At 39.0% G+C, this 27933-nt stretch overlaps 4 protein-coding genes across 7 annotated transcripts; 2 read left to right on the top strand and 2 right to left on the bottom strand.

Annotated features, from left to right (window-relative positions):
• Positions 1-164: 164 nt before the first annotated feature.
• On the bottom strand, positions 165-11079 carry zgc:154075 (uncharacterized protein LOC556929 homolog). Of its 3 annotated transcripts, none has more exons than XM_034209332.1 (14): positions 10991-11079; positions 5259-5367; positions 4841-4925; positions 4685-4758; positions 4523-4582; positions 4129-4236; positions 3878-3934; positions 3641-3771; positions 3118-3172; positions 2750-2842; positions 2515-2649; positions 1304-1405; positions 875-1039; positions 165-692 (listed from the first exon to the last, which is right to left on the bottom strand). In XM_034209332.1, exons 2-14 carry the CDS (start codon positions 5349-5351, stop codon positions 564-566), a joined length of 1287 nt encoding a protein of 428 aa, XP_034065223.1. In that variant the 5' UTR covers positions 5352-5367; positions 10991-11079; the 3' UTR covers positions 165-563. The 3 variants fall into 3 exon arrangements, with proteins under 3 accessions (XP_034065223.1, XP_034065222.1, XP_034065224.1); XM_034209331.1 differs by lacking the exon at positions 10991-11079 and adding an exon at positions 5666-5809; XM_034209333.1 differs by lacking the exon at positions 10991-11079 and adding an exon at positions 5666-5801 and having other exon boundaries at positions 5259-5360.
• On the top strand, positions 6896-10523 carry taf10 (TAF10 RNA polymerase II, TATA box binding protein (TBP)-associated factor). The gene is made up of 5 exons (XM_034209338.1): positions 6896-7320; positions 7661-7815; positions 9376-9440; positions 9954-10068; positions 10205-10523. The coding sequence occupies exons 1-5, from the start codon at positions 7188-7190 to the stop codon at positions 10292-10294; spliced, it is 558 nt and encodes a 185-aa protein (XP_034065229.1). The 5' UTR covers positions 6896-7187; the 3' UTR covers positions 10295-10523.
• ppih (peptidylprolyl isomerase H (cyclophilin H)) lies at positions 11008-26670 on the top strand. The gene is made up of 9 exons (XM_034209339.1): positions 11008-11222; positions 17099-17163; positions 18737-18760; positions 19861-19905; positions 20623-20665; positions 24844-24936; positions 25201-25288; positions 25377-25417; positions 25970-26670. The coding sequence occupies exons 1-9, from the start codon at positions 11157-11159 to the stop codon at positions 26036-26038; spliced, it is 534 nt and encodes a 177-aa protein (XP_034065230.1). The 5' UTR covers positions 11008-11156; the 3' UTR covers positions 26039-26670.
• si:dkeyp-100a1.6 (probable G-protein coupled receptor 160) lies at positions 13381-16468 on the bottom strand. Of its 2 annotated transcripts, none has more exons than XM_034209336.1 (2): positions 16319-16468; positions 13381-14874 (listed from the first exon to the last, which is right to left on the bottom strand). In XM_034209336.1, the coding sequence occupies exon 2, from the start codon at positions 14785-14787 to the stop codon at positions 13723-13725; it is 1065 nt and encodes a 354-aa protein (XP_034065227.1). In that variant the 5' UTR covers positions 14788-14874; positions 16319-16468; the 3' UTR covers positions 13381-13722. The 2 variants fall into 2 exon arrangements, with proteins under 2 accessions (XP_034065227.1, XP_034065226.1); XM_034209335.1 differs by lacking the exon at positions 16319-16468 and adding an exon at positions 15786-15923.
• Positions 26671-27933: the final 1263 nt, after the last annotated feature.

Genomic DNA, 27933 nt, shown 5'->3' with positions numbered 1-27933 from the left:
TTTAGTAATGTATCTTTGCTCTTTCTTAATCCTTGTTTTTTTACATTAAAGCCCAAAGCATTTTAAGATGCCATTTAAAGTGACAGACGGGCGACAAAATATGTTAAAACACACTGACAAAGGCGTACGACAGAGAGGCAACAATAACAACAACTCAAAGGCAATTTAAATTACACAGACTTTACATTTTTTACTAGAAAGTATAAGAATACTTTACATTAACATAATTTAATCATAATAACAATATGACATGCTAAACAACAAATTATAAAATGATTGGCATAATACTTCATAATTAAAAGATGAACAGGTTCACACATTCATTCACTTACACAAACGTTCATACACACACACAGTATTAAAATCCCTGAGCAACATACAGTAAACAATCCGGCCCATTACAGTCCACGATTTGGCCCTCGGTTCAGATGATTGGTCGAACTTTAAAGAGTGAACAGCTGTAGTAAGCTGATTGGGTAAAAGCAGGAAAGAATAAAAGGTGTCGCTAAGCTTCATTATAGTGTTTGATTTTTAAGGTTTCATCAGTTTCATTTTTCAGTGGTCTATCTGTGGCCCAGGTCCCCACAGTACACCACCCGGCCCTCCAGCCGCGAGCGCTCAGCTTCAAACACCAGCAGGTGGCTCAGCAGCGTCTCCTCAGGACCAGAGCGGATCAGGGACGGATCATTGTTCTGCCCTCACAAACACACAGAAACACACATCAACCATCCATTCAGGGTTTCCAAGTCCTATACAGGATTTGTACGTAAATACAGTAAACACTTAGTCGGCAAAAACACCTGAAGGTACAGGTTAGATTCAAATCAATAGCAAGCCAAGACTAAACATAATAAATAGTATAAGATGCACTCACAGCCACAGCAGAAACAAAGGCATCCATAAGGTAGTAGTCTGCTCCACCATGACCACTCATGGACATGAAGCGCCTGGGGGCTCCACTGAGCGGCGAGTGCTTTGTGGATCTTTGGGTCAGGAAGTCAAACACACGTACCTCATGGCCGTCACATGACAGCTCCCCCTGTGAAGACACAGTTCATTATACAATGTGATGTAACTGATGCATCCATCTTAGCAGCAGAGTATGAGCTCACAGTATGATATAGGTGTCCGTCTACAAACTTCACACCATTAGCTTGTGGTCAACAGTGCAGTGATTTTTTTTCATTATAACCCCCTTCTTTAACACTTTTGGTTAAGTAGAATGACTATGTGAGGCAGCAGATGATTTATCATTTTCTCGCTGACTTCTATTATTTTTGTAGCAACAATTCAGTTTTCCCACCTTGCTGCCACAGATAGTAGTTTTTCGCTTGCATATCTCCTCAGTGAACGCCACCATGGAAAAGGCTGCCGTCAGACCCCCTTCAAACTCCATGTTAACAACCTAGGCAGACAGAAAAGGTGAAAAGACGCTGCATTAGAAACATGTTAGCTGGTTTAATCTGATATTCAATTCAAGAAATGTCAAGTTACATTAACCCAGAAAGGTCCTGACTCCTTCATCACATCTTAATAATTGTTACTTCAAATACACTTGAGAAAAAGTTTAGAGGTTTTCTTTGTACCCATAGCAATCAATAAATAGTGTCACTTAATTTATTCAACCAGTTTTTTGTAGTAATTTGGATGTATGTTTTTATTCTTTAATGCTCAGCTAATTCCAGTGTGAGACGCCAGGAGACAACAATCAAATATGATGATGTGCTTGTTTCATTAAGATATTCAAAGATGTTTGCTTTACATCAGGGGTGTCCAAACATTTTTCACAGAAGGCCACATACAGAAAAATATAAGACCGGCTGGGCCACTTATAGAGGTGAGCTATATTGCCTCGTAAGTCAAGTTATAAGTTAGCAACATGTAGGTAAATCAGGCATGATACATGAATATGCTTTAAGAAAGAAACAGCCTCACAGCTCTCTATAGGGTTTCATTTATCTTGTTGGCAACTCATTCCTTAAAACAGAAGCTTCAGATTGCTTATAATAAGAACAAATATGAAGGCTCTATTTCAAGATTGTTATGTAAATAAGTTCTTGAGCTTTTTTTTTTTTTCAACCAAGATTTGTTAGAAAATGTTTTCATGAATTGACTGAATTTATTTAAGAAGTGGGCTTATTAACACATGAATACTACTGTGTAATATATTTGTACATATATTTAAGAAGTACAATCGAAGAAAAGCACAAGTTTAATTTGTGCGCCATATTTCATTATACTTTTTTAATTAGCTGAGGGCCGATTACAAATGGCCTGCGGGCCGCATTCGGCCCCCGGACCGTAGTTTGGACACCCCTGCTTTATATGAATGACTGTATAGGTGAAAAAGAAGGTTTTCAGATTCAAGCATTTTTCACACTTTGAAGAATAAGTACTAACCCTGTTGATACCACCAAGTTTAATTTAATCAGCAACAAAGCGTGTTGTTAATATGGGTATAGTTGAGCATGGATTGCTATGGAGATTAAGAGTGGGTGTTGAGTGTTTTCTAACCTGGTTACTGCAGACATCATTGTCACACTCGTAAACACAGCGGCCATATGGTCCAGTCTGCAGGGCCTCAGTCACTGACTCAATGTCTGGGAACGAGTTCGGACAAATAACTGATACAGGCCATCCAGTGTTACCCTAAAACACACACAAAGAACATATGAAAACATGCTTAGAGTATTATGTTCACGTGTGGTGAAGAAATGTAATGAGTTGGTGGGAGTAACGGGGTTGAAACCTGTTTCACTCTATCCATGTAGATTTTGCGTGCAGAGTATGGACAGTCTGCTTCTATTGAACAATCCAGGCAGCGATTCCCAGCACCTGCTGGCTGAGAAAGAACACCCATCACATTTTATATTCATGCATAGTGAAGACCTTTTCTTTTGAAATAATGCAGAGAACTGTCATAGATGGAATACATCTTAGTGACACAAAAACAACTCAGCAACTTAAAAAAGGATTTAAAAGTTGCAATGTTATTTGCTTTTTCACATAATGTTTATAGATCTTTAAAAACAAGTGTTCAAATATTCAGGGGCTACTGGTTTCTATTGTGATAGTGATTATTTCTTTGTATCCACATTCTGTGAAGAGAACACAGACCTTGTCTTTTTTTCTGAAGTGGCTGACAGATCCAAATGATGTAACTTTCAAACACCTGCCAAGTACAAACAGCAAGGTTAATCATTCATGAATGACAGGAAAAATAGGAATGACCTCACAGAAGCAACCACGTCACTAGGGCTGCTCAATTAAGTCGTATTTTAATTGCAATTACGATTTTGGCTTGCAACGATTATGAAAACAACATAATCGAATTAAAACGATTATTTATTTATTTTATTTGTATTGGTTTTTCAGTTGAATTATACTTAAAGTTCAGGGTAATCAACTGTTAAAAACATACTGTTCAACATTTCTTTTTCAATAAATGGATGTTTTCAAAGTAAATGGATAATCACTTTTAATAATCGTGATATCAATTATTGACACAAATAATCGAGATTATGATTTTTGCCATAATCGAGCAGCCCTACACGTCACCTGTTAAAAAAGACTGTGGTCGGATAAAAGTGTTACTACATCTTACTTGCTTAATTAGATGAGCAGGGAGTTGATGGTTTACCTGCGTGCTCCTGCCCAGTGATGTATTAGGTCGATGTCATGGCAGGATTTAGCCAAAAGAGCGAAAGAGCTCTCCTCTTCATTCCTCCAGTTCCCCCGGACAAATGAGTGAGCAAAGTGCCAAAACCCGACCTGGAACAAGAGGTTGACAAGACTCATCTGTAAGAGTTATGCCTTGATGGTAATCATATTTATTATAACATCAGGAATATGGTTAATGTTTAAAGAATGGGCTTACCGGCTCAAGGTGCTGAATGTGCATCACATCACCTATAGCTCCAGCATCTATCAGCTCCTGCAAAGAAAAAACCACAAGTTAAAACTCCAATTTGAATTTTCTTCACCACTAAAGTGCGTTATCTCATTGAAACACCATATTTAAAAGCTTACTAAAACTCTATTAGAGGTTTTATTTTTAAGGTTCCCAAATTGAACCAAAACAACTGGCAAATGTTTTCAGAAACAGAAATTGTGAAGGGAAACGTTCACCTTTATATTGTGAATGACAGGATCATACCGGAGAACGTGTCCCACCGACAGCATCACGCCACTCTGAGTGCAAGCCTCCACGATCGCTGTGCAGTCTTCAGCAGTTGTCTTAAGTCACATGAACACAAACACAATCACAGAAAAAAAAGAAAAAAGATTTCTTATTTAAAAAGCTGACAAAAAAACATTATATTCAATGTTTTTGACAGGAAATGTCATGACATGTCATTCAAAATACAGTATACATGTATGGTAGCATGTTTTTTTTAAAAGGTCCCTTTTGATTAAAATAGAAAATTACAAACAAACAGGAAACGATGTATTGCTATTCTTCTCTGGGATTATTACACCTTAGGTTAGAGTTATGCTTCAAGTCTATTTACAAGACACTCACTGCCATTGGTTTCTCCAGCAGAACATGATAGCCCTTTTTGGCAAAAGCCACAGCCGGTTCCTGGGAAACACAAACAGGTTTATTAATAGCAAAAAATACCATAACAACAATTCAAGATAATTCAGACAGAAAATACAAAGTAGAATATACATTAAAATGTACTTTATGAAGGCGGTCTGGAGTACAAATCGCCACTGCATCTGCAAACTTTTCTCTTTCAACCATAGTGTGCCAATCTGAAACAAAGGTCATTCACTGATTTATTATAAGATAGATCAATATAAACAATTAAATGCAATTTTATCTTTTGGTGCTCACCTTCAAATATGTTTTCATCTACAATGTTGTGTTGCTGTTGAAGTTTAGTGCGAGCAAATTTCCTTGGATCAGCTACTCCAACAACCTGAAAGAGTTTAAGTTTATGAACTGAACATAAAATAAGTGCTCTTTAGTCAAGTAATACAGTAGGAAAAAGTAAAAAAGTATAGCTTCTGGATCAAATTGTACTTTAAGTACTAACAGACAACATATATGAAGTTTTACTTGTATGCATTTGTGACATATTGCTTCTATAGCACTTACAATGTTTTTTACATTAATATGTTGTCCATGGTCTCATCTTCGCTTATTTGTCTCACAGAGATATTATGAGGCAACGTTGTGCTTTTTAATCAATAAAGAAACAGAAATGACTGCTTATTAAACAAGACAAGGCAGCAGTGCGTCCTCTCCTAACCTTAAGTCGTTCTGGGTGGATGGATCCAAAACTGCAGTAGATCTCTCCTCGACAGCCAGCTCCCACCACGATGAGACGGACTGGGGAAGTCATTCTGGCAGCCTGTGAACTTTACCACACATCAAAGCTTGTAATGGTTGTAAGGTGACAAACACTCACCAGTCCCAGCTTGATCCAGTCTACACCTGTCTGCAACATCATTCCTCATATCTGGTATTCACTACACAGCTCGTTAGACATAGACCAGTATAGCATGCATTTCAAGGTTAAGTATGTAAACCTGACTTCAAAATACGCTGGTCAAACAATAGATTTAAAAGGTAGAGAGCTAGCTCATTAAAACCGTTTTTCTGGTTAAATCTATATATATATATATGTATCGGTTTAATTTGGTTCAATAGGACTACCGGTTTTGTCCCATATAGCTGTCAAAACTCCCTCTGTTTCCGCGTTGGTCCTATGTTGTCCAGAGACACGACTACAAACCGCTACAAACACATCTAAGTCTGGTCAGTATTTAACTACAACAACACTGGTTGACTTCTTCGGACAAAAAAATCCGACAGCATATCAGCGACAAAGTTGCATAACGCCCCCTGCAGTGTCCACGAGGATCATTTTATGTTGCATTCAAGGCTGCTCGTAAACATAGACTCTATATCGTAAACAATGTTTTCCTTGTTTTAGGAAACGTACAGTTGTTGCAAGGTTAAAGAAACATTCCAAATGTTGAACGCACACGAGTGGGTATTATTTAGACATTAATATAATACAATATCTGTAAGATCCAGGCAGCTGGAGTTGCTGTTGTATTTAAGTGGGAAGACCAGTCGATTTCACATGAGGGTCATTGAGAACGCGTGGTCATGTCACGTTCTCCACGTCTCTTAAACTGCTTTGTTTACAATACGATAATTGATCTCCGTTAAAAATAGTTAATTAATAACGTTGTTTAACAAACAGGTTAACTCAATGGATCACCATAGAGAACAATTGAACACGTCGCCCTATGGCTGTTGCAACAAATGTTCCGAATGCAACATGTACCTACAATCTGCAGAGTATTATTATTTTGTATTTTAGATCTTGTATTTTAAAATGCCAGACGCTTTAAATGTATTGGATTAACACATTTCCTCTTCTTGTTCTATTTAATTTAACGATTTACAGGTTTTATTATTATTGTTATTATTATTAACTCAAAGCTTACTGATCTCTCCGACTCTTGACCCCCGCAAAAAACTTTAAAATCCATATGACCTGCACTGTCTTACCTTTGACTCTGTTGCACTTGCACAAAGACTCAAATTCTGATAACGATATAATGGGGATAGTATTTTCCAGCAAATATATAAAAAGGCTTCGTTGTTTTTTTCATGAAAAAAAATCATATTGATTGTAAAAGACAAAATATGTGTAACCTTTTTTTTAGGTTTACTTATCACAGTTATCAAAGTTTTTCTTCAAGAGGTTTTACTAACGTTACTACACTCTCTCTTTCTTTAAGCTTTAGCTATACAGTTGCCTACCTAGTTAAAAGTGCTGACCCAACTAAATCACATACAATGCAACAAACGAGGAGAGACGTTGAGCATCCTCCCAAAAACTCAAATGTAACTTTAGATGGTCTTCGGGAATCTTCGACTACCTTCGTCAGATCCGGGTCACGTGACGCTATTAGCTCTGCAGCCAGCGTGAGCTCAGCTTTCTGCAGCTCTGTAGCTACAAACATTTCGGATGCTAGCTAGCACCTAATCCTGTGATTTGTACATCCTCTGTGTCATCCTCATACATTAACTTCACAACAAGTATTTTCTAAAAGTCTAATCTTAGAGCTATATAGCACGGGGTTGCGCTGTTGGCTATATTAGGACGTTTTCTCTGTGCTAGCTAGCCAAGGTTAGCGCGGTAGCTAACGGTAACATCAACATGAATATTGACAACGTTAATCAATCTGTCACAACTGGAGTGTCCTCCACGACTTCTTCAACTTCAAATAACTGTATCGCAAACGACAATGCAACAACCAACGTCAGCAGCATCCCCTCGCTCACGAGTAATGGTAATTATGTTACTTTTACTAGCTCAATGTTATTGTCCGTGTTATTGCGCTCACCACTTATTTGAGTAGGATAGCTACTTTATTTCTACTGAAGATGTTTGCCTGTCACTAAATATGCACTGTCATGTTTGGAGTTATGCGTCATCTTTCGAGTCTTTGAAGCACTACTTTTCCAACAAGGTTTGGACTTAGCCAAAACCTTTCTTTAGGTGATAGTGATAAACACACTTTTCTGGACGTAAAGACCGTATTATCTAATTATTTAAAAAATGCACACGTTATGTATATCATTTTGTTGCTTTCATTTCTAATGAATCCATCCCAAACACCTGTATTACAGCTTCAGCCTCTGCGGCCATGGTGACCCCATCAGCAGACTCTGTCTCTAACGGTGTGTATGTTCCTGGCGGCATCACCAATGGAGATGTGAAGCCTGCCCTGCCCACCATGCCGCTGGCAGACTTCCTCATGCAGCTGGAGGAGTACACTCCCACGGTAAGTCAAGTTGTTTCAGTCAGCTTACTAAATCTTGGGCTCACTGTAAGGGGAGAGGTGTGGGATGAGGCCAGAAATGAAAAATATTACATATTTTCATGTTTTTTTTTACAAGCCACGGTTACTGATTGTCATCATTATGTTAAATAGATATTCAGGGTAATCATGTTTCTGTATAAAACATCCCAATGGCTGTCTGATTCCGGCTTATCCAATAAGTTAAGCCTTGTGCTGTCTTCCTATCAACTGTGCAACTTTTATCCTACATAGTATACCGTTTAAATAACCACCCAAATATGTGTTACACTTTTTTAAGCCAACTTTATAAGGACTTATCACCACAAGATTTACTCTTCTTTTTTTATTTTATGGTCATTAGACCTCGTTTACACAAAATTAAACCTCATTTCTGAGAAAATTGACCCCAGAAGACCGCAGATGCTATACATTTGAATAAAACCCAAGACCTAATTAAAGTGTTCATAATTATTTTCTTATGAAAAACTTAGTACACAAGCGCACATATTATTTCTCTGGCATGAACATAGAACAAACCTATATCTCGACATAAAAACATTTGGAAACGTGTCAAATTTGACCCGAGGACAACAGGAAGGTTAAATAACTGAAAAAGCAAGGCATTCAATCACATTGATACATTAATCCTTTAAATCCTATATTGCCACAAGCAGCACTGAATAATTTGTTCAAATGGTATCATTAAAACATTTTACTCAGTAGAGAGCAGATCTCACTCCTTTGTCCCTCCAGGCAGTTTTTCAGTCAAGGACAATGGCATGGCAATGATAACTAAAATGGGGATTTATTTATCGCATACCTCACTTTAGCTGATCATAAAATATCAGGTATGCAATTAATGTAATGAAATGATCCTGTTTCAAATAAGAACCAGCTTTTTTATTTATATCGGTTTATACCAAATTAAAGGTCAAAAATATGTATGGCAAACGAAAACGTAAGGCATGTTCTTAGCCCTAGCTGATTTCTGGAATTACTTTTTTTGCCTCTGAAGTAGTTGTGGATCACAACACTGCCCCTGTCCGTAGATCAAAATAAATTAAGTCAGGTGTCAACAATAGTATAAAACGGTCAATAGAAAAGTTATTTCAAACGTTTGTTATTTTTCTGCAACCTAAAGACGCCCTTAAACATACAGTCGTAAATAAGCAGAAACAATATATGGCGCTGTGTTAAGTAGGATGCAATATGAGCTGAGGACGGATTCACTTACACAAACATAAGCACACACACAACCAAACCCATTATCTCTATCCAAATATTAAAATAGTTGTCAATATTCAATTGGCAATCGTGACAAATTCATATGCTCCTAGCTTTGGTAAACATGTTATTTAACTGGCACTTCCCTCCTTAGACAGTAGTTAGTTTCTTCAGTGGCCAGAGACTACCAGTGTTCTAGATAAAGTTAATTTGCTGAACATCACGGAATGACCAACATACAGTAATAATGTTCTTTGCAGTTAAAGTGGGTTATATGAAGTTTGACCACAAACTGAAGTCTGCTCTTTTTCCCCTCAGATTCCTGATGCAGTTACAGGTTACTACCTCAACCGGGCTGGCTTTGAGGCTTCCGATCCAAGAATGTAAGTGTCATGATTATGACTCTGTGCAGAACTGCTACCTCAAATTTTGAGTTGACTGCTAGTAGTGCTGTTTTTCGAGTTGAAGGGCAGGCACAAAATAAAGTGGAGTCACTATATATAAGCAATCAATGTATCAGTCTATTAAGCTTTTTTTGGTATTACTTTTTTTATTTTAAGAAAGCTGAGATGATAATTATATTGTAAACCTATCTTACACAATAAGACAAACTGTCTGACTTTGATCACATGGACATCAACTCTTTATCAGTTTACCTGTAAACTGATATAGCGTCAGTACCACAACCTATATTCCATTCATATGAGCATAAAGTACAGACTCTTCAGCCTAGTCAACCATGTATTGTCACCTTTATGATGGTTGCTGCAATGATTTTTTTGGACACGAGAAGGGAAGATGCATCTGACCTCCATCTGACTTACTAGTTTCTAATTTGAGTTTCTGGGTATAGACAATTAAAAGCACAATAATGATTTTCTTTTTCATTTCTTTAGAATCCGTTTGATCTCCCTTGCTTCTCAGAAGTTTATCTCAGATATTGCCAACGATGCGCTGCAATACTGTAAAATGAAGGGAACTGCCTCAGGAAGCTCGAGGAGTAAGACAAAGGTTAGTGCTACTTTTATATTTTACATGTGCTTTAAATGTAATACACACATACATTATTTTGATTGGGCGATGTGCGAAATAATATGTTCTTCCTGATAAGTAATAACGTTTAGTGTTTCTTCTTCTCTACTTATAGGATAAGAAGTACACTCTGACTATGGAGGACCTGACTCCTGCCCTCACAGAATATGGCGTGAATGTCAAGAAACCGTATTACTTTACATAGAACTGTCTTTCTTTAAGGCGTTTTGCTTTTGCTAGGTTTATCTCCCTGCTGACCAACTAGAGTCTGTCAACACCTTTTTGCTTAATGTTTTTTTTTTATCATGGTGCTTTAGTACAGCTTTGACAAATCTTTGTAATCCCTTTGCCATTTGTTGTCTTTGTGGAGCCACCTTTGCATTATGTTTAATTGTATGATTGTTTTATTGTGAAAATAAAACCTTTAACAGAAACCTTTGTGTGTGAGATGTTGGATGTGTTCAAATACAGCCCCTTTTTAGTATTATTTGAACCAAAGAGATGTAGACATACAATCAGCAACATAGCAGCGACTACAAGTTATTAAGATAAACGCATATATGTACAAGGACTGGTAAGTCATGTGTAAAACTAATAAGGCACATTCAAAAACATGTTGAGTCAGTATGATTTCCAGCTTCTTTGTATCCTGTAAACCTTGAGGACAGGGGTACTAATTTCTGCATTCTGCTTTGAAACTTTACTAATAATTACATTGATCCAAGAGGAGATGATAAAGCTATAGGAAGCACAAAACAGCTTTATAAATTAGGAGTTACTGCACAATTAATCACGAAATTACCGTATTATGAAAATTGTGTCATTCCTTTGGCTTTTCTACATCTACATGATTTAAAGTTAGCTTACTATATGATACAACACCGAAGCGGATTTACCATACCCCTTTTGCGATGGCAGTATTTTGTCCCAAACTGCGGGCCGTAGTACGCCTCCTGAGCCACCGTAGAATCGAAACGGCGCATATGCTCAGCATTCAAATGATTCTCGTGTTGTCCTGCTAAAAAAACACATTTTATTTAGTCTTAAGGAACAAGAAAAGTGTCACAATGTCCGTCCAAACAACAAATGCCAGCAACCCGATTGTCTTCTTTGACATAACCATCGGAGGACAGGTGAGTAGAAGAAAGAAATGAGCTAACATCGATTTGACTTCCAAGCTACCAACGTTGAAGCCACGTTAGCTCACCTTAGTGTCGTGTTTTGGTTAATAGTGTTGAGCCAGTTAGCTACGTTGGAGGTTTTTAACCGCCTTTCTTTACATATATCTGATACACACAACAATGTGCAGATACTTACCTTTTCTCTCTCGCTGTTTTTATTGTTGACTTTTTGCATAATGTACTTTGCTTAACACTGTGAAAAGAACCTGTCTGAGATATGATGGTATTGCTAAGGTATTATTGATATCAAGATGTCGTTCAGTGCGTGGAAATGAACTCTAATTCTTAATCCTACATCATAAATATTCAAATATTTGTCTTAGACAGGCAGTTCGGTTGATATGGATGGACGCAGTTGGTGCTGGTGAGGCGTTGGAAACAAGTGTGGTGGATGAAGCTTAAACTACGTAATAGTTTTCTGGAGACACGAAAACAACTTTATTACCAAATACTATACACGACCCTCTGTGAACAATATCATCTGTATTTAATTATTTGAAAATGTCGTTTGTTCATTTAGTTTCAAATTGTTTATTAGCTTTTTAAATGTTGATATTTGGGAAGATATAATTATTGAGTTGCATATTCTTTTCATTTACACTTCTACTTTTAATGCTATGTTATCAGCTATGATATTAACTAATATAATTGTCTCACTTCACAATGAAAGTAGTTTTTAACAGGCGTTGCTGAAAGGTTTTGATAAAGTCATTTAACAAAGGAATATAAGATTAAGACTGATATAAACTGTTATAATAACTAGCTTTAGGCAGCTGACTCCATAATGTCAACCCACAGACATTCTATTTTCTTCCATTTATACAGGTCTATAAAGGCAATGTTTTTCACCTTTTACTTCGTCCGTAGCTTTCTCTCTATATTTACTTTTTTGGTGATCGTCCTCCTCGGGTTTGTTGTAGCACTTGTAGTCGAAAGGGAAGGTGAGATGTAATAACAAGACCTCTGTTAAATACATGTTTTACTTGATATTCCTTTAGTGTTTCTGAACAAATGCCCCCCACCCCCTTTTTAAAAAAAACATTATGACAAATATCTTGCATAAATTAGGATACATTTAATGCTTCCTAAAATAAGCTACATGCAGTTCAATTTCTAATGTCAGTTATAGAAATGTCCACTTTTTCCAACTTAGCCCCACTCCCCTGAAACCAGTGAGGAGAATCATGTAACTTTGACAGAAAGCTGAGTGTTGATGTAGGACCTTATTGCTCATAGTAAGATGCTGACAAATACATTTCAAACCGGAGAGACGTGATGTAAGGAATACATATTTATTGTTTACACGTCATATGAATGAAATGATTGCCATGATAATACAACAGGAGAATGTAATGGTTTTTGGCTATTAGGCCCCGGTTTGCAGGATAATCATTCAGGAGGGAAAGAACCGCTCCGATGAAATCCCCGGGGTCTAGACACTGGTGGTGGTGATAAGTAGGTGGGACCGGTCTGAAGAAGGAAGTTTAGCTTTGTCCTGGTGGAGACGGGAGGCGAGAGGGGTGGAGGCGGGTTGCGTGTAGTCACCTGAAATGACAACTGACAGGGAGGAAGAGCAGGTATTTAAGGCATTTAGCCTGTGCAGCAATTGGCTGCTGAAGGGTGATGCCCTCGTATTTAATGAGGGGGGAAGGGAGCCATAGAGTGACGTGTAAGTGACTCATGTTAGGTCTTCCTTATTGAACTTGCGCTAAAGCTTTCATTTCCAGGCCCTTTTAATACATGTACATACTCCAAGTTATTTGGAGTATGAAATACATTTATTTCAATAATGACAAATTAGGAAGTCTCCTTACAAGGTTGATGTAGCTGTTTTGTAGCTTTTAATTAATCACTTGTTTTTCATCAGCACAATACCTTGACGTTTTACTTTCGGTGCATTTTTAAGGTTTTTCGTCCATGCTGGATTAGGAGAGGAGGTTTGAAGTTCCTCACCTTGGAGACTGCAGCTTGAAAACAAAGTTTAGAAGCTTTCGATCACATGCCCTCCGTAAGGTCAAGAATACATTTCGGACCTACATTTTCGGGAGAAAATCGCTAAACATGAAATGTATGTGTTATTTACAAAGGTAGAAAGAAAATCAATGCTCAGTTAAAGAGTTTTAGGATATTTATTGAGAAGCATTTAAACCCATTATGGACCACAGTGAAAAACGAGTGAATATAAATAAGTCAACATAGCCTTTCCATCAAATATAATCTTTGAAATCCCAGTATATTTACAAAAGTTTATCATAATTATCATCACAGTTTTCATAAACAAATGGTATCCCAACTCTTCAGAAAACATACATATTTGTAAGTCCAGTCACATGTCCATTTCAAGTTTTTGCAGTTACAGTTTGGCCTGAGAGGGCCTTTATTAGACATTAATTGAGTCGACATTGCATGAATGTTCGGCTTGCCAATTCGGACCAGCTTTCTAGGCAGCAGTTTATGCATATGTGCCAGCTCTAACCACTGAGCTATCTGGTGGCCCAGTTCTCTTTAATTGTATTGGTTTACACACAGCTACTTGGAGTTCCTGCTGTTGTGTTCCTTTGCTTAGCTGCCAATACACTTGCCACAAGCAAATATTTTCTGGGAGATTGCTGTATGGTCCTTGCGTCTTGCTATTTATCCGGAACACCAGACCCACCAGTAAACTGTTCATACACTCCAACCACAGAAGGTTTACAGTGATGTAAGCAGGTACTCCAATGTCCAAGATCATACACGCCACGGAACAGATGAGATAAGGCATCCAACATAAAGCAAAGCCCAGTGTGAAGGTGAGCCACAGAGGCGGGCCCGGTTGGATAGGTTCCTCCAGATAATATTCCCCGCTGCTTTTTGTCTCCGCGTAGGTGGTTGAGGTGAACAACAAGTCGCTGCTCTGGTTGTCTGGTTCGTCCCTCGCTTCAGATAACCTATGTGCCTGTTTTACCCACTGGGGGATTTTTGACCAAAAGGGCAGCAATGTAAGAATGACAGCTGAGAAAAGCACTAAAATAGAGTAGGTTATCAGCGCAGACTCCTCTACTTCACACACTAGAGCCTTATTCTCTATCTCAAAACTCTTTACCTTTAGATCAGAATCAACAGAACCAAAGGAGAGGTAAATCGCAATCATCCACATCAGCAATAACCAAACCGAGTTCCTTATGAATTTGCACGTGGCGCTCTGCCTTCCGAGGTAGGTACCTTCTAAAACGTAGTCCAATAAACCCAGGCACATCATGGGCAGCGGCAGCGCTCCATATGTGACAGACGCATTGGCGAAGATTAAACAGAGTGACTTGTGACACGTTTCAGGCCCAATAAACAACATGCTTGCTACTAAGAACACCATGACAAAGTCAGCCAAGAAGATGGACAGGCTGCACATGCTTAAAAAAGAGGTATACAGCTTCCTGGTGCATAAATAAATTACTGCTGCGTCTAGTCCGAACTTCATAAGCACAAGCACAAGATACATTCCAGTGTTGTCCACACCCGGTTGCGCGAGTACGGCCAGCATTTTGCAGGTTTTGTGAGTTTCCAGAGACTTTGCCTTCTCCGGCAGCCTCTATGTTATTGCACCGGTCTGCTGTTCAGTTTCACGAGGCTGTAGAAGATAAGATAATATCGGTTAGGAACTTTGCTTATGCAAACAATAGTCTGCAATTAACAATTAGAAAAACATTTGTATTAATGGCTGAGTAAATGCCAGGAGATCCTGATCATGAAGCATATCATGTCGTATAAATCTACTAAGTAGGTGACGATCTCAATATCAGTCATACTAATACATACCAAAATACAAATAAAAAAACGTTTTCTTTTCATGAGATCCATTTGTGGCGGACGATATTTATTTGTGGCGGCCTGCCACAAATAAATCAATGTATGGGAAACACTGATATACATTTTGCAGTAAAATCAGAAAATCTTGGTGTCAAAATGTAGAATAACACAACTTCTTTGAAATGCCTTTTTATGTTTAATGAACTTTTCAACATCTTAACACTGGTTTCCTCTCTGACCCTGAGTAAAGTAAATGAAGTAAAAATAAAAACTACTAAAACTTGTTCTGAACTTCTGATATTTGAGTCTCACTCATTTAGTAGTCCCAATTCAGCAGCACCAGATTGTGGTGCAGAAAGCAGAGTTGCTGCGAGGCTCCACTAGCAGCCGTCGTCGTCCCAGTTTCTCCGCTGCGAGACGCTACCCGCCCGAACACATTTGTGTGTGCATTGAAAAACACAAGTGTGGATCCTTTTGCGGATCATGAAATACAGTTTGAATCCTTCTGTGTATTATGAGACTGTTCTGAGCCCATAGAAACATGTCATGTCACTTATAAAATCAACATCTTACAGCCATGGTATTCATTCCAGCTGCACCAACCGTTATGAAATACCACCAATTCATACCAAAAAAAATCAGTGACAGGAGAAGCAATTTCTGCCATTTGAAGCACCTAGCATTAAGTAAACAAGTTGAAATAATCAAAGTGTGACCCCCCGATTTTGGTACCTCTGTGCTCTGGTGAGTTTCAGTAGAGATCCGGTCAGCATGCTCTTATCAGACGCCTGACTGTTGTCAGGTGGAGCAGCTCCTGTTTCAGGCAGCGCTTTATGGCTCCACCTTTCCTTTGCAAACTGATGACACACCCTAACTGTCTGGAATGAAGCCTGCTTTCCCTCCCAACCTGTATGGTGGGTCTGCCTGTTTTTATGTCCATTTGCATGTGCTGTTCCAGGTTGGCAGGTTGGATGTGGAATGTATTTCAGCTTGTAATAGAGTCTTGGCTTCCTTTGTTTGCTAAACGTTCAGGTACAAAGTTGCCACAGAGGTGTGGTAGATGTGGCTGTCTTAGTGTTCCTGGAGTTTGTACTCCTGACCAGGACTTTAGGTGAAACCCCTGTAAGTCCGTTCAGTCCTTTCCTCATCTTCTTTACATTTGTATGTTTCAAGGGATCCAAAGTAGGTGTTGTCCCCCTAGCACAGCAAATAGAACAAGATACACTAATCAAAATGTTTTCTTAATATATATTCTTAGCTCTTACCTGTTGTTAGACGCATCGGCGAACACCGCAGCAGGCCTCTGTTTGTTCTGCACCAACACTTTGCTTTTGTATTTCATGCCATTGACTAGAAACTAAAAACATACTGTATTGTCTGAAAGCGAAAGGCAGGAGATCCATTGGCAGCTTATTTGGCTGTGGGTGGTTTGCATTGACTGGAGGGACAGTTGTGCAGTGATGTCATGGGGACAACCGCTCGATTTAAAACAGCACAGTGTTTGTTCTCATGCAGATGCAGACACTGGCTGACAGTCGCTCCGGGCTGTGGGAGGCCTGGCTGGACAGACACCCTCGCTGCCAAACTCATGCACACTAAGCTTATGGAGGATTTCATGTGATGCATTCAGATTGTCTTCTCATTTACATCTTCCTATTACGTATGCTTTGACCATTGGGAATTAAAATAACTGAGACAGAATAGCTTGTTTTGTTGAGATGAAGCCAAATCTACTCGATGGTTTCAGGAAGGAAATGTTGTTTAAGGCAAGGAGTAGAAGGGAGAAGGAAGAGAAAAAAAACCAAACCAGTTATTCAGTAGAAGTGATACGAGGGGCTGTTGTTGAGTCTTGTTGGTGTAGCTGGTAAGTCCAGATGAGACCACCTTTTCCATAGAGAGGAGCATCAGGGCAGAAACAACCTGTTCCTATACAATGCAGGTCAACCTGAGGGGGGAACTGGGGGTTTCTGTTTTCCTTGTTAAGCTCTTGGTTTTGTGTGTTTACCTGCTCATGTCAAGTTTTTTCTCAATTTTTTTTTTCTCAGGATGTTGGACGGATGAAGATTGAGTTGTTTGCCGATGTGGTTCCAAAGACAGCAGAGAACTTCCGGTAAGGAGAAAGTCTGCCTCACTTATGCGGCTTTCACACCAGCGCTTTTCCCTTTCTAGCTCCGAGCTAGAGCTTTTCTGGTTCAGCTCCGGTTTCCCTTTTCTGCTCCCGCTCTGTTCACACCGCCCAGAGCCCGACTGGTGCTGCCGCTGCTGCGTCATGACGTCACCGTTTACATCGCTGATTTGCTCCCCAACTGCATTACGGCGCTCACAACAACAACAACAACAACAACGGGGAACTGCGGCGGGTCGATGATCGTGTTGCTTTTAATCACACGAAGCCAGATTAAATTAAATAACGACTTCTCCAACCTTATACTTTTCTCCAGAGTGCCGTGGTTCATTGTTTATTAATGTGTTTCTGCAGCATTTACCGACCGCTGCAGTGTTGGCTGCTCTTCCACAGGAGTTTATTCTCCCGTTAGCTCCCGGTTAGCTCACACTGCAGCGGCCGCTCTAAAGTATTCACTGTCCGACTCACACAAGCAGCTGATCCATATCCCCAGTTCCCCTTAGCCTAAGTGAATGTGTGTCAGTCTGAATTGACGCTGTTTGGTATCACAACGCTGTTATGAAAGTTTCTCTGGTATAAAATGGGTGATGTTAGCATAGCAACCAAAGCTAAACTGACTACTTGCTATTGCTATCCTATTGTGGCATAAACCGTTTTCTACAGGCACATTTTACCGGCGTATTTTTATTATGATTCTACTTGTGATAGTCGGACACGACAACCTGTGCAGCCCATGTATTGATTCCATCCGATAGCTGCTACAATACAAAACAACACGTCTGCCTCTCTCCACAATGATCAATAACAGTGAACGGATGGTCAAAGTAAGGTACAAATAAACAGAATCACACGAAGCCTGGTTAGTGCTGCCTGACTTTATAAAGTGTGTTTATAAGCACTACTGCTTGTAGGCAGGCATGACAGTCGACCCATGTTCAGGGGAGGAGGGTTTAGTTTCCTGCACGCCTCGACGTAAGAGAGACGTAAGCGACGCCGCCTCTTAGCTCCGAAGCTCTTGCCTCTAGACCGACAATTTTTTGTAGCTGGAAGTGAACCGGATTCCGGAGCTAAGAGCCGGCGCCGCTGCGGTGTGAACAGGAAAAACCGGCGCTTTTCAGCTCCAGCTCCGAGCCGGAGCTGAAAAAGCGCTGGTGTGAAAGGGGCAATAGTCTGGTTTCTCACATTTTAGAAAAGAGATGCCACAGATAGGGCTGTCAAAGTATCAGATTTTCACTACTTAATTGAAATTGTACTATATTATTGAAAATATATAGAACAATTAGGGGGAAATTATAATGGCTGTACAAAAGCATAAGACAACAACACTAATGGATAGGGTAAAGGCAATCAGAAGGTGTAACATATCCAAAACAAAATGATCTTGTATTTCTAACATGATATCCTTATTTAAAATGTTCCGTCAATACCAGTGTATCATTTCTGCCCTATTTGTACTGCATATGTTAACACCAATGAGACCATTTATATTATATATGGCAATATACTATTATGAGACTATTATATAACATGTTCCTTACACTTTCATTTTCTCTTACAGGCAGTTCTGCACTGGAGAGTTCAAGTAAGTCCGTGAAGAGCTGTATTCTTTGATGGTACCCAACTTCACCATCCTGCACACTTTGTCTTAACGTGCACTTAAAAGCAATCTAATTCTTACGAGCACCTTTCAGGAACCTTATCATTGATCAGTAGACCCGGAAGACTTTTCCTTTTGATCAGATTGAGGGATACTTCATTATTTGTTCACGTATATGCTCAAACAGGTTTCTAAAGGGTATTTACACGTGTGCCTGTGGATGACAAAAAGCCAAGATGTAAAATCAGCGCTCTGGCAGGAATGCGGCAGATGAAAGGATACATTTTACCTCATGAAGCTCTGCTTCATTTTATACAAAAGAATAAAATCATGTAGAGAATAGTTGTTTTATTCTGAAAAACGCCTGTAAAATTCCATCTCATGTACAGTATGAAAACCTGTGTGCTCTGCTTGGACTTCTTAATTAATTTCCTCTGCACAATCCTTCAGCTGATATATCGTATGTAGCTTAGAACTAATGTGCAGATTTCAGACGAAACAGCACCTTGGGCCATAACCTGCAGTAAAAAGAAAAAGGCCTGTACAAAGTGTACCAAAAAAGTGAATGGCACAGTCTTTATTATTTCAAAGCCTGGATTGGCTTACTTAAACAAAGCCAAAGGAAAACGTTTTTTTCTCAATATTTTCTTTATTTACTGTCATTGTAAACAGAGATCATTTGGCTTAGACAACATAATGGTAAGTTTGATTTAACGGGTAAAATTGCTAAATTATTAGGATTTATTTTAAAAGAACAACTCTGTTTTCAAAAGAAGCTTTTAACCTGCAATATTTGGTGCGGGAGGAATATATTAGACTAATTAACAGGATCAGGTGCTATTTATGCAACCAACATTGTTTTCATGGTGTTCCGATGTACAAAGAAGATAGGCTCTCCATACACACTAATAATTCAACTTAAGAGACTTTATATGCACCCCTGAGCAGGCGAAATGTTAACAATGTTTAGTGATTGTCACAAACATGGACAGAACTGCCCTGTGCGAGTTGATATTTTGTAGCAGAAAACAGCATGATTGTCTTTACTGACAACCTCATTTTGTTTTCAAACTTCTGTCCCGCAGGAAGGATGGAATCCCTATTGGTTTCAAAGGTTGCCTCTTCCACAGGTACACATTGATTTTAAAGCACACATTATTCTTTCTTTAAATGATTTTAGAGTTATTATTTAACCTGGTTTTCTCCTGGATCAGCCTGATTGGTATCCGCTGTAGTTTGTCCCTGTTTGTCTTTATACTTATATTTATAGAACTAATTAAACATGCACATGAATGGTTCTGGACAACTAATTAAATAATAGCTCTTAGATGAGCCATTTTAAGTTTGAAAATTATTCTAGTTAAATTAATTCTAGACTTAAATCCAGGATTGGAAAGTAACATTTGCTTTTACATCCTACGACAGCAGTGGTAGCATCAAAGTGCCCACAATCATATTAACCTACAATCAAGGGTATTATTTTCCATTTATTTAGTGCATTGTTTACGTGATTATTTGGGCATTTTTCCTGGCAACAGAATGTTACTATCGGACCCAAAAACAAGCCCAAGCTGCCCATCCTCATAGTTGTCCAGAAAACATACATTAAAATGAAATATATGAACAACACTCAGTGTGTTTAACGTGCAGTGTTTTATGGAAACTGCAGTGTCAATAAAACCTGTTCACCCACTTTTTTTATTTTATAGGAAGTATAGTCTTTTTTGACACATTAACAGAAAAATAATGTCAGCTCTTCTTACAGGAACTGTATATACATTTTTTGTAAACAGCCCTTACTCCAGCAAATGTGACTGTACTGATCTGTTTGCATTGCTCATTGGCAGGGTGATCAAAGACTTCATGATTCAAGGAGGGGACTTTGTAAATGTAAGTATATGCAGTTCCCTTCTGCCCTGCTCTTGTTGCACTTTTAGGATGACAGCTAATAATTATTCATGCTTTATCCTATTTGCATTTATGGCTTGATTGAGGTGAAGTGAACCTTTGCACATTTGTCTTGCACCATACAAATACATTTTCTTATGATGAAAATAGTGTTCTCAGAATCTTGACTATAACCAGGGCTGCACATAACTGGTGCGCAGGTGCGCATGCGCACCTCCGCCAAAAAAAGAGCACCGGGTCATTTGAAACAAAGCGCATTTGCGTACCAACATTGAGAGAGGGAGAGAGAGAAGGGAGAAGAGAAAATAGAGGAGAGATGAGAGAGAGAGAAGAGAGAGAGAGAGAGAAAGATATTTGCGAGTTGCATACATGTATGAACCATGATATGAATTCAGGGTCGGCCCGTAGCGCTGGCTAGATGTTCACCTAGGGCGCCAGATCTGTGGAGGCGCTGCGCTGGCAGTTCTGGGAGGGAAAAAAACATTTTGACCGTTGGGGCTCATCCTAATTTTCGGCCTTGATATAACAACATTCATAATTAAGTAAATGTAACACCCTTTTCACCCCGGTTACACGTTTCATTTGCCCTGTACGATGGGCGCTGTAAGTGATGAAAATGGGGGATCTTGGCTTATCTGGCGCCCGCAGCTCACAGCCAAAATGCGAGTGAGCGAGGGAGGGTGCACCGGTACCAGCGCTGTTGTTATTAGAATCTGGTGCCGTGCTAGCTGCTCTAACGGATATAAGAAGAAGATGTTTCTACAATAATGTGGAGGGAGAGTCCTCTCCAGTCAGACTGAGAGGCTGATACTACAGCTCAGTGAGGTAAAGGACTCTGAGTGTTTAGATAGTTAACTTTAGTCTCAGTTCAAACGGTTTGGTCACAATTTATGTAAACACATATTTCCAAGGCACTCCTTTATAATTATTGGGATAAACAGGTTTTAAATCATTCCAATGTATACTATAGGACAGTAACCAAAAATATCCTTTAAAACTGGAGAGATAAAAAAAAAATGCATAAATAAATGTTAAGGTAAAATAAGATATGAAACAACACAAATAAAATAAGTTACATTCATTTGTTATTGGCTATGGTAGGTTATTGGTTATGTTCACATACTTATTTGATTACATCCACTTGTCTAAGATGACAACAGAGACTTTCGACCCAAAACCAGCTGTTGACTTGTGGATGCAAGCAGCTAATCGCAGACTCAACCAGAGAGAAAGAAGTAGGCCTACATCATCAGCTACCATGTCTGACAGAGAGGAAGACAGTGAGAACAGTCAGGAGGGTAGTGATGACAGCTTGTAGGATTACTGGTCGTGCTAATGTTGTCTTGTGTTCACCTCTGCATGTGTGTTCTGTGTTCACCTCTGCATGTGTGTTCAGTGCCGTGTGTCTGGCAAATAAAGTCAAGACCCCCTCAAAAGTTACGGTTTATTTCATTTTACGGATGAGCACCAAGCAACATCTCCAGGTGCTCCTTTGAGAACCAGGGCAAAAAAGTTATGTGCACCCCTGACTATAACCTTTTCATTGAACATTTTATCAGCAGAAATACACCCAATACAATTCTACTTCCTGTGAGTGCTAAACTTTACCTAAATGTATTTAAAAAAGCATACATTTAAGTGGGGTAGTATGGAGATTGACAGTAATCTTTGATAGGGTTATTGCTGTGAAACAATGTCAAATGGACCTGTAAGCATAAAGACAACATATTTTAACTGCTGGTGAACTAGTAGGATTCTTTAAATTGAAACCAACTTCTATAGACGCGAAGTCCCGCTCATCTACTTCCGACCCATGGGACCTTATTTCGGATAAATTATGTATTGAAGTCAATGGAGAGAGAAAACGTATCTTTCGATCCCGTTTCAATTGTGCCACGAATTACACATGATGTTTGTAAATCTTAAAAAATAATTTCCATGTCAAAAATGTCACAGTTTGTCATAAAACTGTTGAAATATAAGACTATGAAAAATACGCAACTAGAAAGACTACAAATCCCAGAGAGTAAGTGATGTCATAACTGATGTCATAATTGTTTTCCTCCACTAAATATAAGAGATAGATAAGATAACTTTAACAAGATGCCTGTGTGCTTAGTACCAGGTTGTTATCATACCAGCAATGGGTCTTGCTCGTTCTTTCGCTTCCCGTCTGATGAAAGGACCAGGAGTTTCTCAATGTCGAGAAAGGCTGCTCCAGAGCAACTATTTCAAGCATACTATATCATCGAGTGCCGCCGAAGGACTGTTCCAATGTCCAGCATACTTGGAATTCTACCGAGGCCGGCGTACTTCGTAGCGAGAAATTTCGAGGCTGCACATGTGTAGACCAGGGTTGCGTTCCGATAATCCAAAAATCAGCTCCTAAATTCTAACCCTATCTCCTATTCCTTGACCTCTGAGTGAAACGTCACGGGGTTAAGGGATAGTGGATAGGAGAATTCAAAAGGACTTAGGAGAAGAGACTGTGGTACTTTAGAGAATCCGACTGCACTTTCACTATCCGACGTGTTTATGATGCGCCAGCGGACGTCATGAATGTGCGTCTGCTGCTGTGGGGAAACTATGGAAACTACAGGTTTCTATACAGCGGACTACAACATGGATGTTTAATAAGAACGAGGGACTACTGTAAACTCATCTAGAGACTCTGCACCGTGCTCTGATGCTGTTGCTTTATGCTTTATGAACGTGGACAACAGAGAAACATATTCTTCATGACCAAAGTTGGAATTGAAATAAAAAAGGAAAGTGAAACTTATGCTCGTCACCCTCTCCCTCCGGTCCACATTAATACAAATGATCCCAATACGTATGATTGTATGAACTATGGAAATATCTTAAAATCAATACAAATGTATTTATTATAAATGTTAGTCCTTAACATCTATCACTGTGTATATCACCATTCAAACATCTTTTAAAAGTTGAACAAACTCCACACAGCTCAGTAAAGACTGTGAGATGTTGACTTTATTTGATCATTTCAGTCAAAACTAACGTTCATATTTCTCTTTTTAATTATAATACTGATGAACGTTCAGAAAAAAGCACTTTGGCAACTTACCACATAAGTTTTAAAATGCTTAATAAGCACCGTAACTTTCATGATATAATTTCTCGGTCATAATCGGTTGTTTCCGTGAACGGCCGACTGTTGAGTGACGGCAAATGCTGCGGCTGCAATGCATTGTGGGGCAGCATTTTCTCCTCTCCTTTCGGTTAGGGAGGTCCAGTGGTTCCTAGGCTAAAGGAGGTTATAAAGGAAGTTTGAAACCTCCTTTCCTTTCATTTGGAGAATTGGAACGGCACTTATCATGGCTGTCACTGACGTACTTCCGGGTCATTTCACTCCGTTAGGAAGGTTCCTAAGCTAAATGGACTATTGGAATGCAACCCAAGCCCCCAGGAAGTGCGCCGGACTCTGAGGAAAATATTCGTTGTGGCCAAACGGTGGTACTACAGTTCCGTATCAGTCGCTGGGCCCGGAAAGACTTTTTCCCAATGACTAACATTGGGAAAGAGACGTCTGTAAATCGTTGGAATTTTTTTTCCTAAATAAACTACCCAGTATGAACATTTGTATAGCCCTTATTAAAAACATTCGGTCCTCAAGTTGTAAAATGTGCTAATAACGTTAGTTATTTTCCTCAGCATTATGAACAAGCATCTAACCCACGGGACCGCGCCGCCCGGCACGTTCATGTGACGTATTCAGTACTACATGAGTTTTACCTTTACCCATGGATGCACAATAAGAACGGATTATATGATTATATGAATACTTTCGTGACGTTTTGCACTCTCAAAAGTTGGGCCATTTTGTCTTCACGCGCCAATGAGCAACTCTCATAGGAATTGTGGCACAATTCAAACGGGATCTAAAGCCAATCTTTCTCTCTCCATTGACTTCAATACATAATTTTTCCGAAATAAGGTCCCATGGGTCGGAAGTAGATGGGCGGGACTTCGCCTCTTTATTTAGCATGAACTGCAGCTTTGGCTTGAGCAGGACAAAATGTAGTATTCCGCCCCCTGGTAGGCATGTGGTGACTTACAGCACCTCTAAACTTGGATGGCTTCCTCTTTCTATTCTGTGTGCTATATCTTATGTACCATGTTTTGTCTTCTTTGTGAAGGGTGATGGAACTGGCATCTGCAGCATCTACAGAGGTCCATTTGCAGATGAGAACTTCCGAATGAAGCACAGCGCACCTGGTCTTCTCTCCATGGTATGTATGCTGATCAGTGCTTAGAAGTTAATGGCTGTTGAATCAGGAAGGGTCTCTTTACTTTAACTTCATCCATATCAAGATGATGTGTTTCCTGCAAACATTTTGTGTATCCTCTATTTATGAAGTAAGAAGTTGTTTAAGATTTGATTAATCCACTCTAGACAATAGGATTTGAATGATTAATTTGACTAGAATGAACGCTGACCAACATAAACAAATAAATAACACTGTAATTTGATCTAAATAATGTGTCTTACTCAGGCAAACAGTGGGCCAGGGACAAATGGTTGTCAGTTTTTCCTCACCTGCACTAAATGCGACTGGCTAGATGGGAAGCATGTTGTTTTTGGTGAGTAAGTCCATGATATTCATTTTATATTTATTTTAGAGGACAACCTTGATGTGCCAGAGTAACACTGTTTTGTTTTCTGTTTTAGGCAAAGTGGTCGATGGTTTGCTGATCATGAGAAAAATTGAGGTAAAAATACATAATTTTCAAACGGATTAAAAAAAATAACAAATGTGAAAAACAGAATACTGTATTGTTAAAATACAGTATTTATCCACATTCATGATAATATTTATATATTCAACATCATCAATCAATAATAATACATCAATAATTTAATTTGAATATATCCGTGTTAATTGGCAAGAATCGTAAGTGGACGAACACGAGTCATGATGGTGTCACTCACTGGGTGCTTTACAATAACTTTGTAACATGAGAAAGGCCTACACTACTTAGTTATTTTCTGTCCAATCAAAACAATTTCACTTCAGACATAACTATTTCAAAGCATGCACCCAACATGTAAGTGATACCCAATCATAGACACCTACAATACATAATATGTTATAGAACATTAAACTAAAAACTAACAGCTACATTAAAAAAATAATTATAGTTTTAAAGTGCAATTATTTACTAATAAAATATTTTTGATATACTCAAAAAATACCCAAGTGCAATGTCTCAGTTGACTTTTAGCTGACTGTAGTTTTTATTTGTGCTTCTTCCCGCCAACAGAATGTTACTACAGGACCAAACAACAAGCCCAAGCTGCCCATCCTCATTGGACAGTGTGGAGAGATGTGATCCAGCAGGAACTACACAGTCTCTGTACACATGAAGGAGCGTCTCATAGTCACTGGATTGTCCTCTGCTAACATCAAACCATACAGGCTTTCTTTGCCTCGGCCTTCTCCCATAATGCATGTTGAAGAACAGGATTTCAGCAGTACATTATAATGGCATTTATTTTTTAATACACATGATTCCAGGTTAAGACTTGCTTAACATAAGGGTTTGACATTTATTTTGCAAAACTTTATGTTCAACACTGTTTTTCCCAGTCCAAACAGAGACAATCTTTGCATCTTGTTATAAAAAGACAGATAAGAAAATGTGATGTAAATGTAAAGGAATACTTGCTCCACAAACGTTCAAATTCTTATCTCAATCTCACGGTGTATCATTTATGATCAATAAATAGTTTTACATTTTTATAAACCATCTTGTTTGTTTGAAAATATGCCGTTTACATCTGTAAAAGGCATGATAATCAAGTGTTTTTTTGTAGTTCTCTTAACCCCAAGTCAAACTATGCATGTGTGCAATATAATAGGAAAGGAGACCAATTTACAAAAAGCTTAGCATTATTATTAGTTTATCAGGCCCTTTGATTTTAGATGAGAAATCCCTCATATTATTAAATGTGTATTGCAAAACCTAGTCCTTGTCCATGTTTTGAAATCCAAAATGTCATTTAATTATGTTATCATGCTATACCCAGTGTGATATGCATTGTTTTTGGTAGGTTTATATGCTCATGGTCCCCTCGACATATTTTTGTCTTTTGTGTTGGGCTTGCTAATAGATCAAAATGATCATATAGGAATTGTGCAACGATGAATACTTCGACTCTGAATTGGTAATAATTCATCTCAGCTGTGTTGCCAGGAAGCAAATAAGGGAAACACTATATAGTCAAAGGCACGAGGGTCCTCCAAGGCACACACAAGCAATCCTCTGCTGAACTTATGGCTACCTCCTCTTCTCATCCCAGCCATCCATACAAATAAAAGCCACCAGACCCCCTCCCCCATCCACGCTCTCCCTCTTCTGCCTTGGACTTCGTTCCCAAGGCACAAAAGAATCCTTTCAGATGGATACTCTGTTCTTAGGCAGGAAGAAGTTTTTTTTTTGGAGAGTGGGGGGGGGCTCTCTGGGGTCAATGCTAAAGCCCATCTTTGTGTGGGAGAACTGGGTTTAGCCATTAACATCGAGCTCTTCACACATCAGCCAGTGCTCATAAACAGTGCCAGTGGAGCATTAACATGACAATGGGTTGGTTGGTTTCGCGGGGGTTAGGGGGGGGGGGTTGTCGTTGTCTCACACTCATCAGCCTGAGTCCGTCTGTTCTGCGCTACTGGAAATGGAGTAGGTATAATGCCCGCATTTTATTGAGCAAGGCAATGAGAAAGTAACAAATCATATATTATAACATCAGGCTTTCAGCTTGTGTGAACCTTTCAAATGTAATCAAAGATAAACATGTGCAGCAGGTCGGACAACATTTGAAATGACCTCCCTGTAAATGATATAAAAGACACAATCAAATGTGCTTGGTTAATACATTATGAAAGAATATGTTGGTTATTGTTCATCGTGGCTCGTGGGTGTCGCGTGTCCCGAAATGACTTTTATTCAATACTGTCAACTGATGATTGTGGCTAATCTCTTACGAAATAGTAAAAAATGTCGTCTTTAATACTGATTATTTACAGAAATTCCCTGTTGTGTATGAAGATGGGAATTATGTTGTTCTGTGTTACAGTATACAGATATCGACATTGACAGGGTGTATAAAGGCTGGTGAGAACTTTATGTTATTTGCCGCAGACCAAGATGACCTCTTCTTGTAAATCTTCCGAGGCATCATGTATTTATTGGGGGCACTACCACGGCAACTCAGACAATGCAGCACAATA

This window comes from Gymnodraco acuticeps, unplaced genomic scaffold (assembly GCF_902827175.1).
Source record: "Gymnodraco acuticeps unplaced genomic scaffold, fGymAcu1.1, whole genome shotgun sequence".
Classification (NCBI taxonomy): Eukaryota; Metazoa; Chordata; class Actinopteri; order Perciformes; family Bathydraconidae; genus Gymnodraco; species Gymnodraco acuticeps.
This window is presented reverse-complemented; position numbering and strand designations above follow the sequence as displayed.

Excerpts from the sequence above, each read along its gene's own strand:
- ppih (XM_034209339.1), top strand. The coding sequence starts at position 11,157 with ATGTCCGTCCAAACAACAAATGCCAGCAACCCGATTGTCTTCTTTGAC. Across the intron at positions 17,164-18,736 it reads AAGACAGCAGAGAACTTCCG|GCAGTTCTGCACTGGAGAGT; the intron begins GTAAGGAGAAAG and ends TTTCTCTTACAG. Across the intron at positions 20,666-24,843 it reads AAGGAGGGGACTTTGTAAAT|GGTGATGGAACTGGCATCTG; the intron begins GTAAGTATATGC and ends TTCTTTGTGAAG.
- zgc:154075 (XM_034209331.1), bottom strand. Across the intron at positions 2,843-3,117 it reads ACTTCAGAAAAAAAGACAAG|CCAGCAGGTGCTGGGAATCG; the intron begins GTCTGTGTTCTC and ends GTTCTTTCTCAG. Across the intron at positions 1,040-1,303 it reads CTACTATCTGTGGCAGCAAG|GGGGAGCTGTCATGTGACGG; the intron begins GTGGGAAAACTG and ends GTGTCTTCACAG.
- taf10 (XM_034209338.1), top strand. The coding sequence starts at position 7,188 with ATGAATATTGACAACGTTAATCAATCTGTCACAACTGGAGTGTCCTCC. Across the intron at positions 7,816-9,375 it reads TGGAGGAGTACACTCCCACG|ATTCCTGATGCAGTTACAGG; the intron begins GTAAGTCAAGTT and ends TTTTCCCCTCAG. Across the intron at positions 9,441-9,953 it reads GAGGCTTCCGATCCAAGAAT|AATCCGTTTGATCTCCCTTG; the intron begins GTAAGTGTCATG and ends TCATTTCTTTAG.
- si:dkeyp-100a1.6 (XM_034209336.1), bottom strand. The coding sequence starts at position 14,787 with ATGCTGGCCGTACTCGCGCAACCGGGTGTGGACAACACTGGAATGTAT.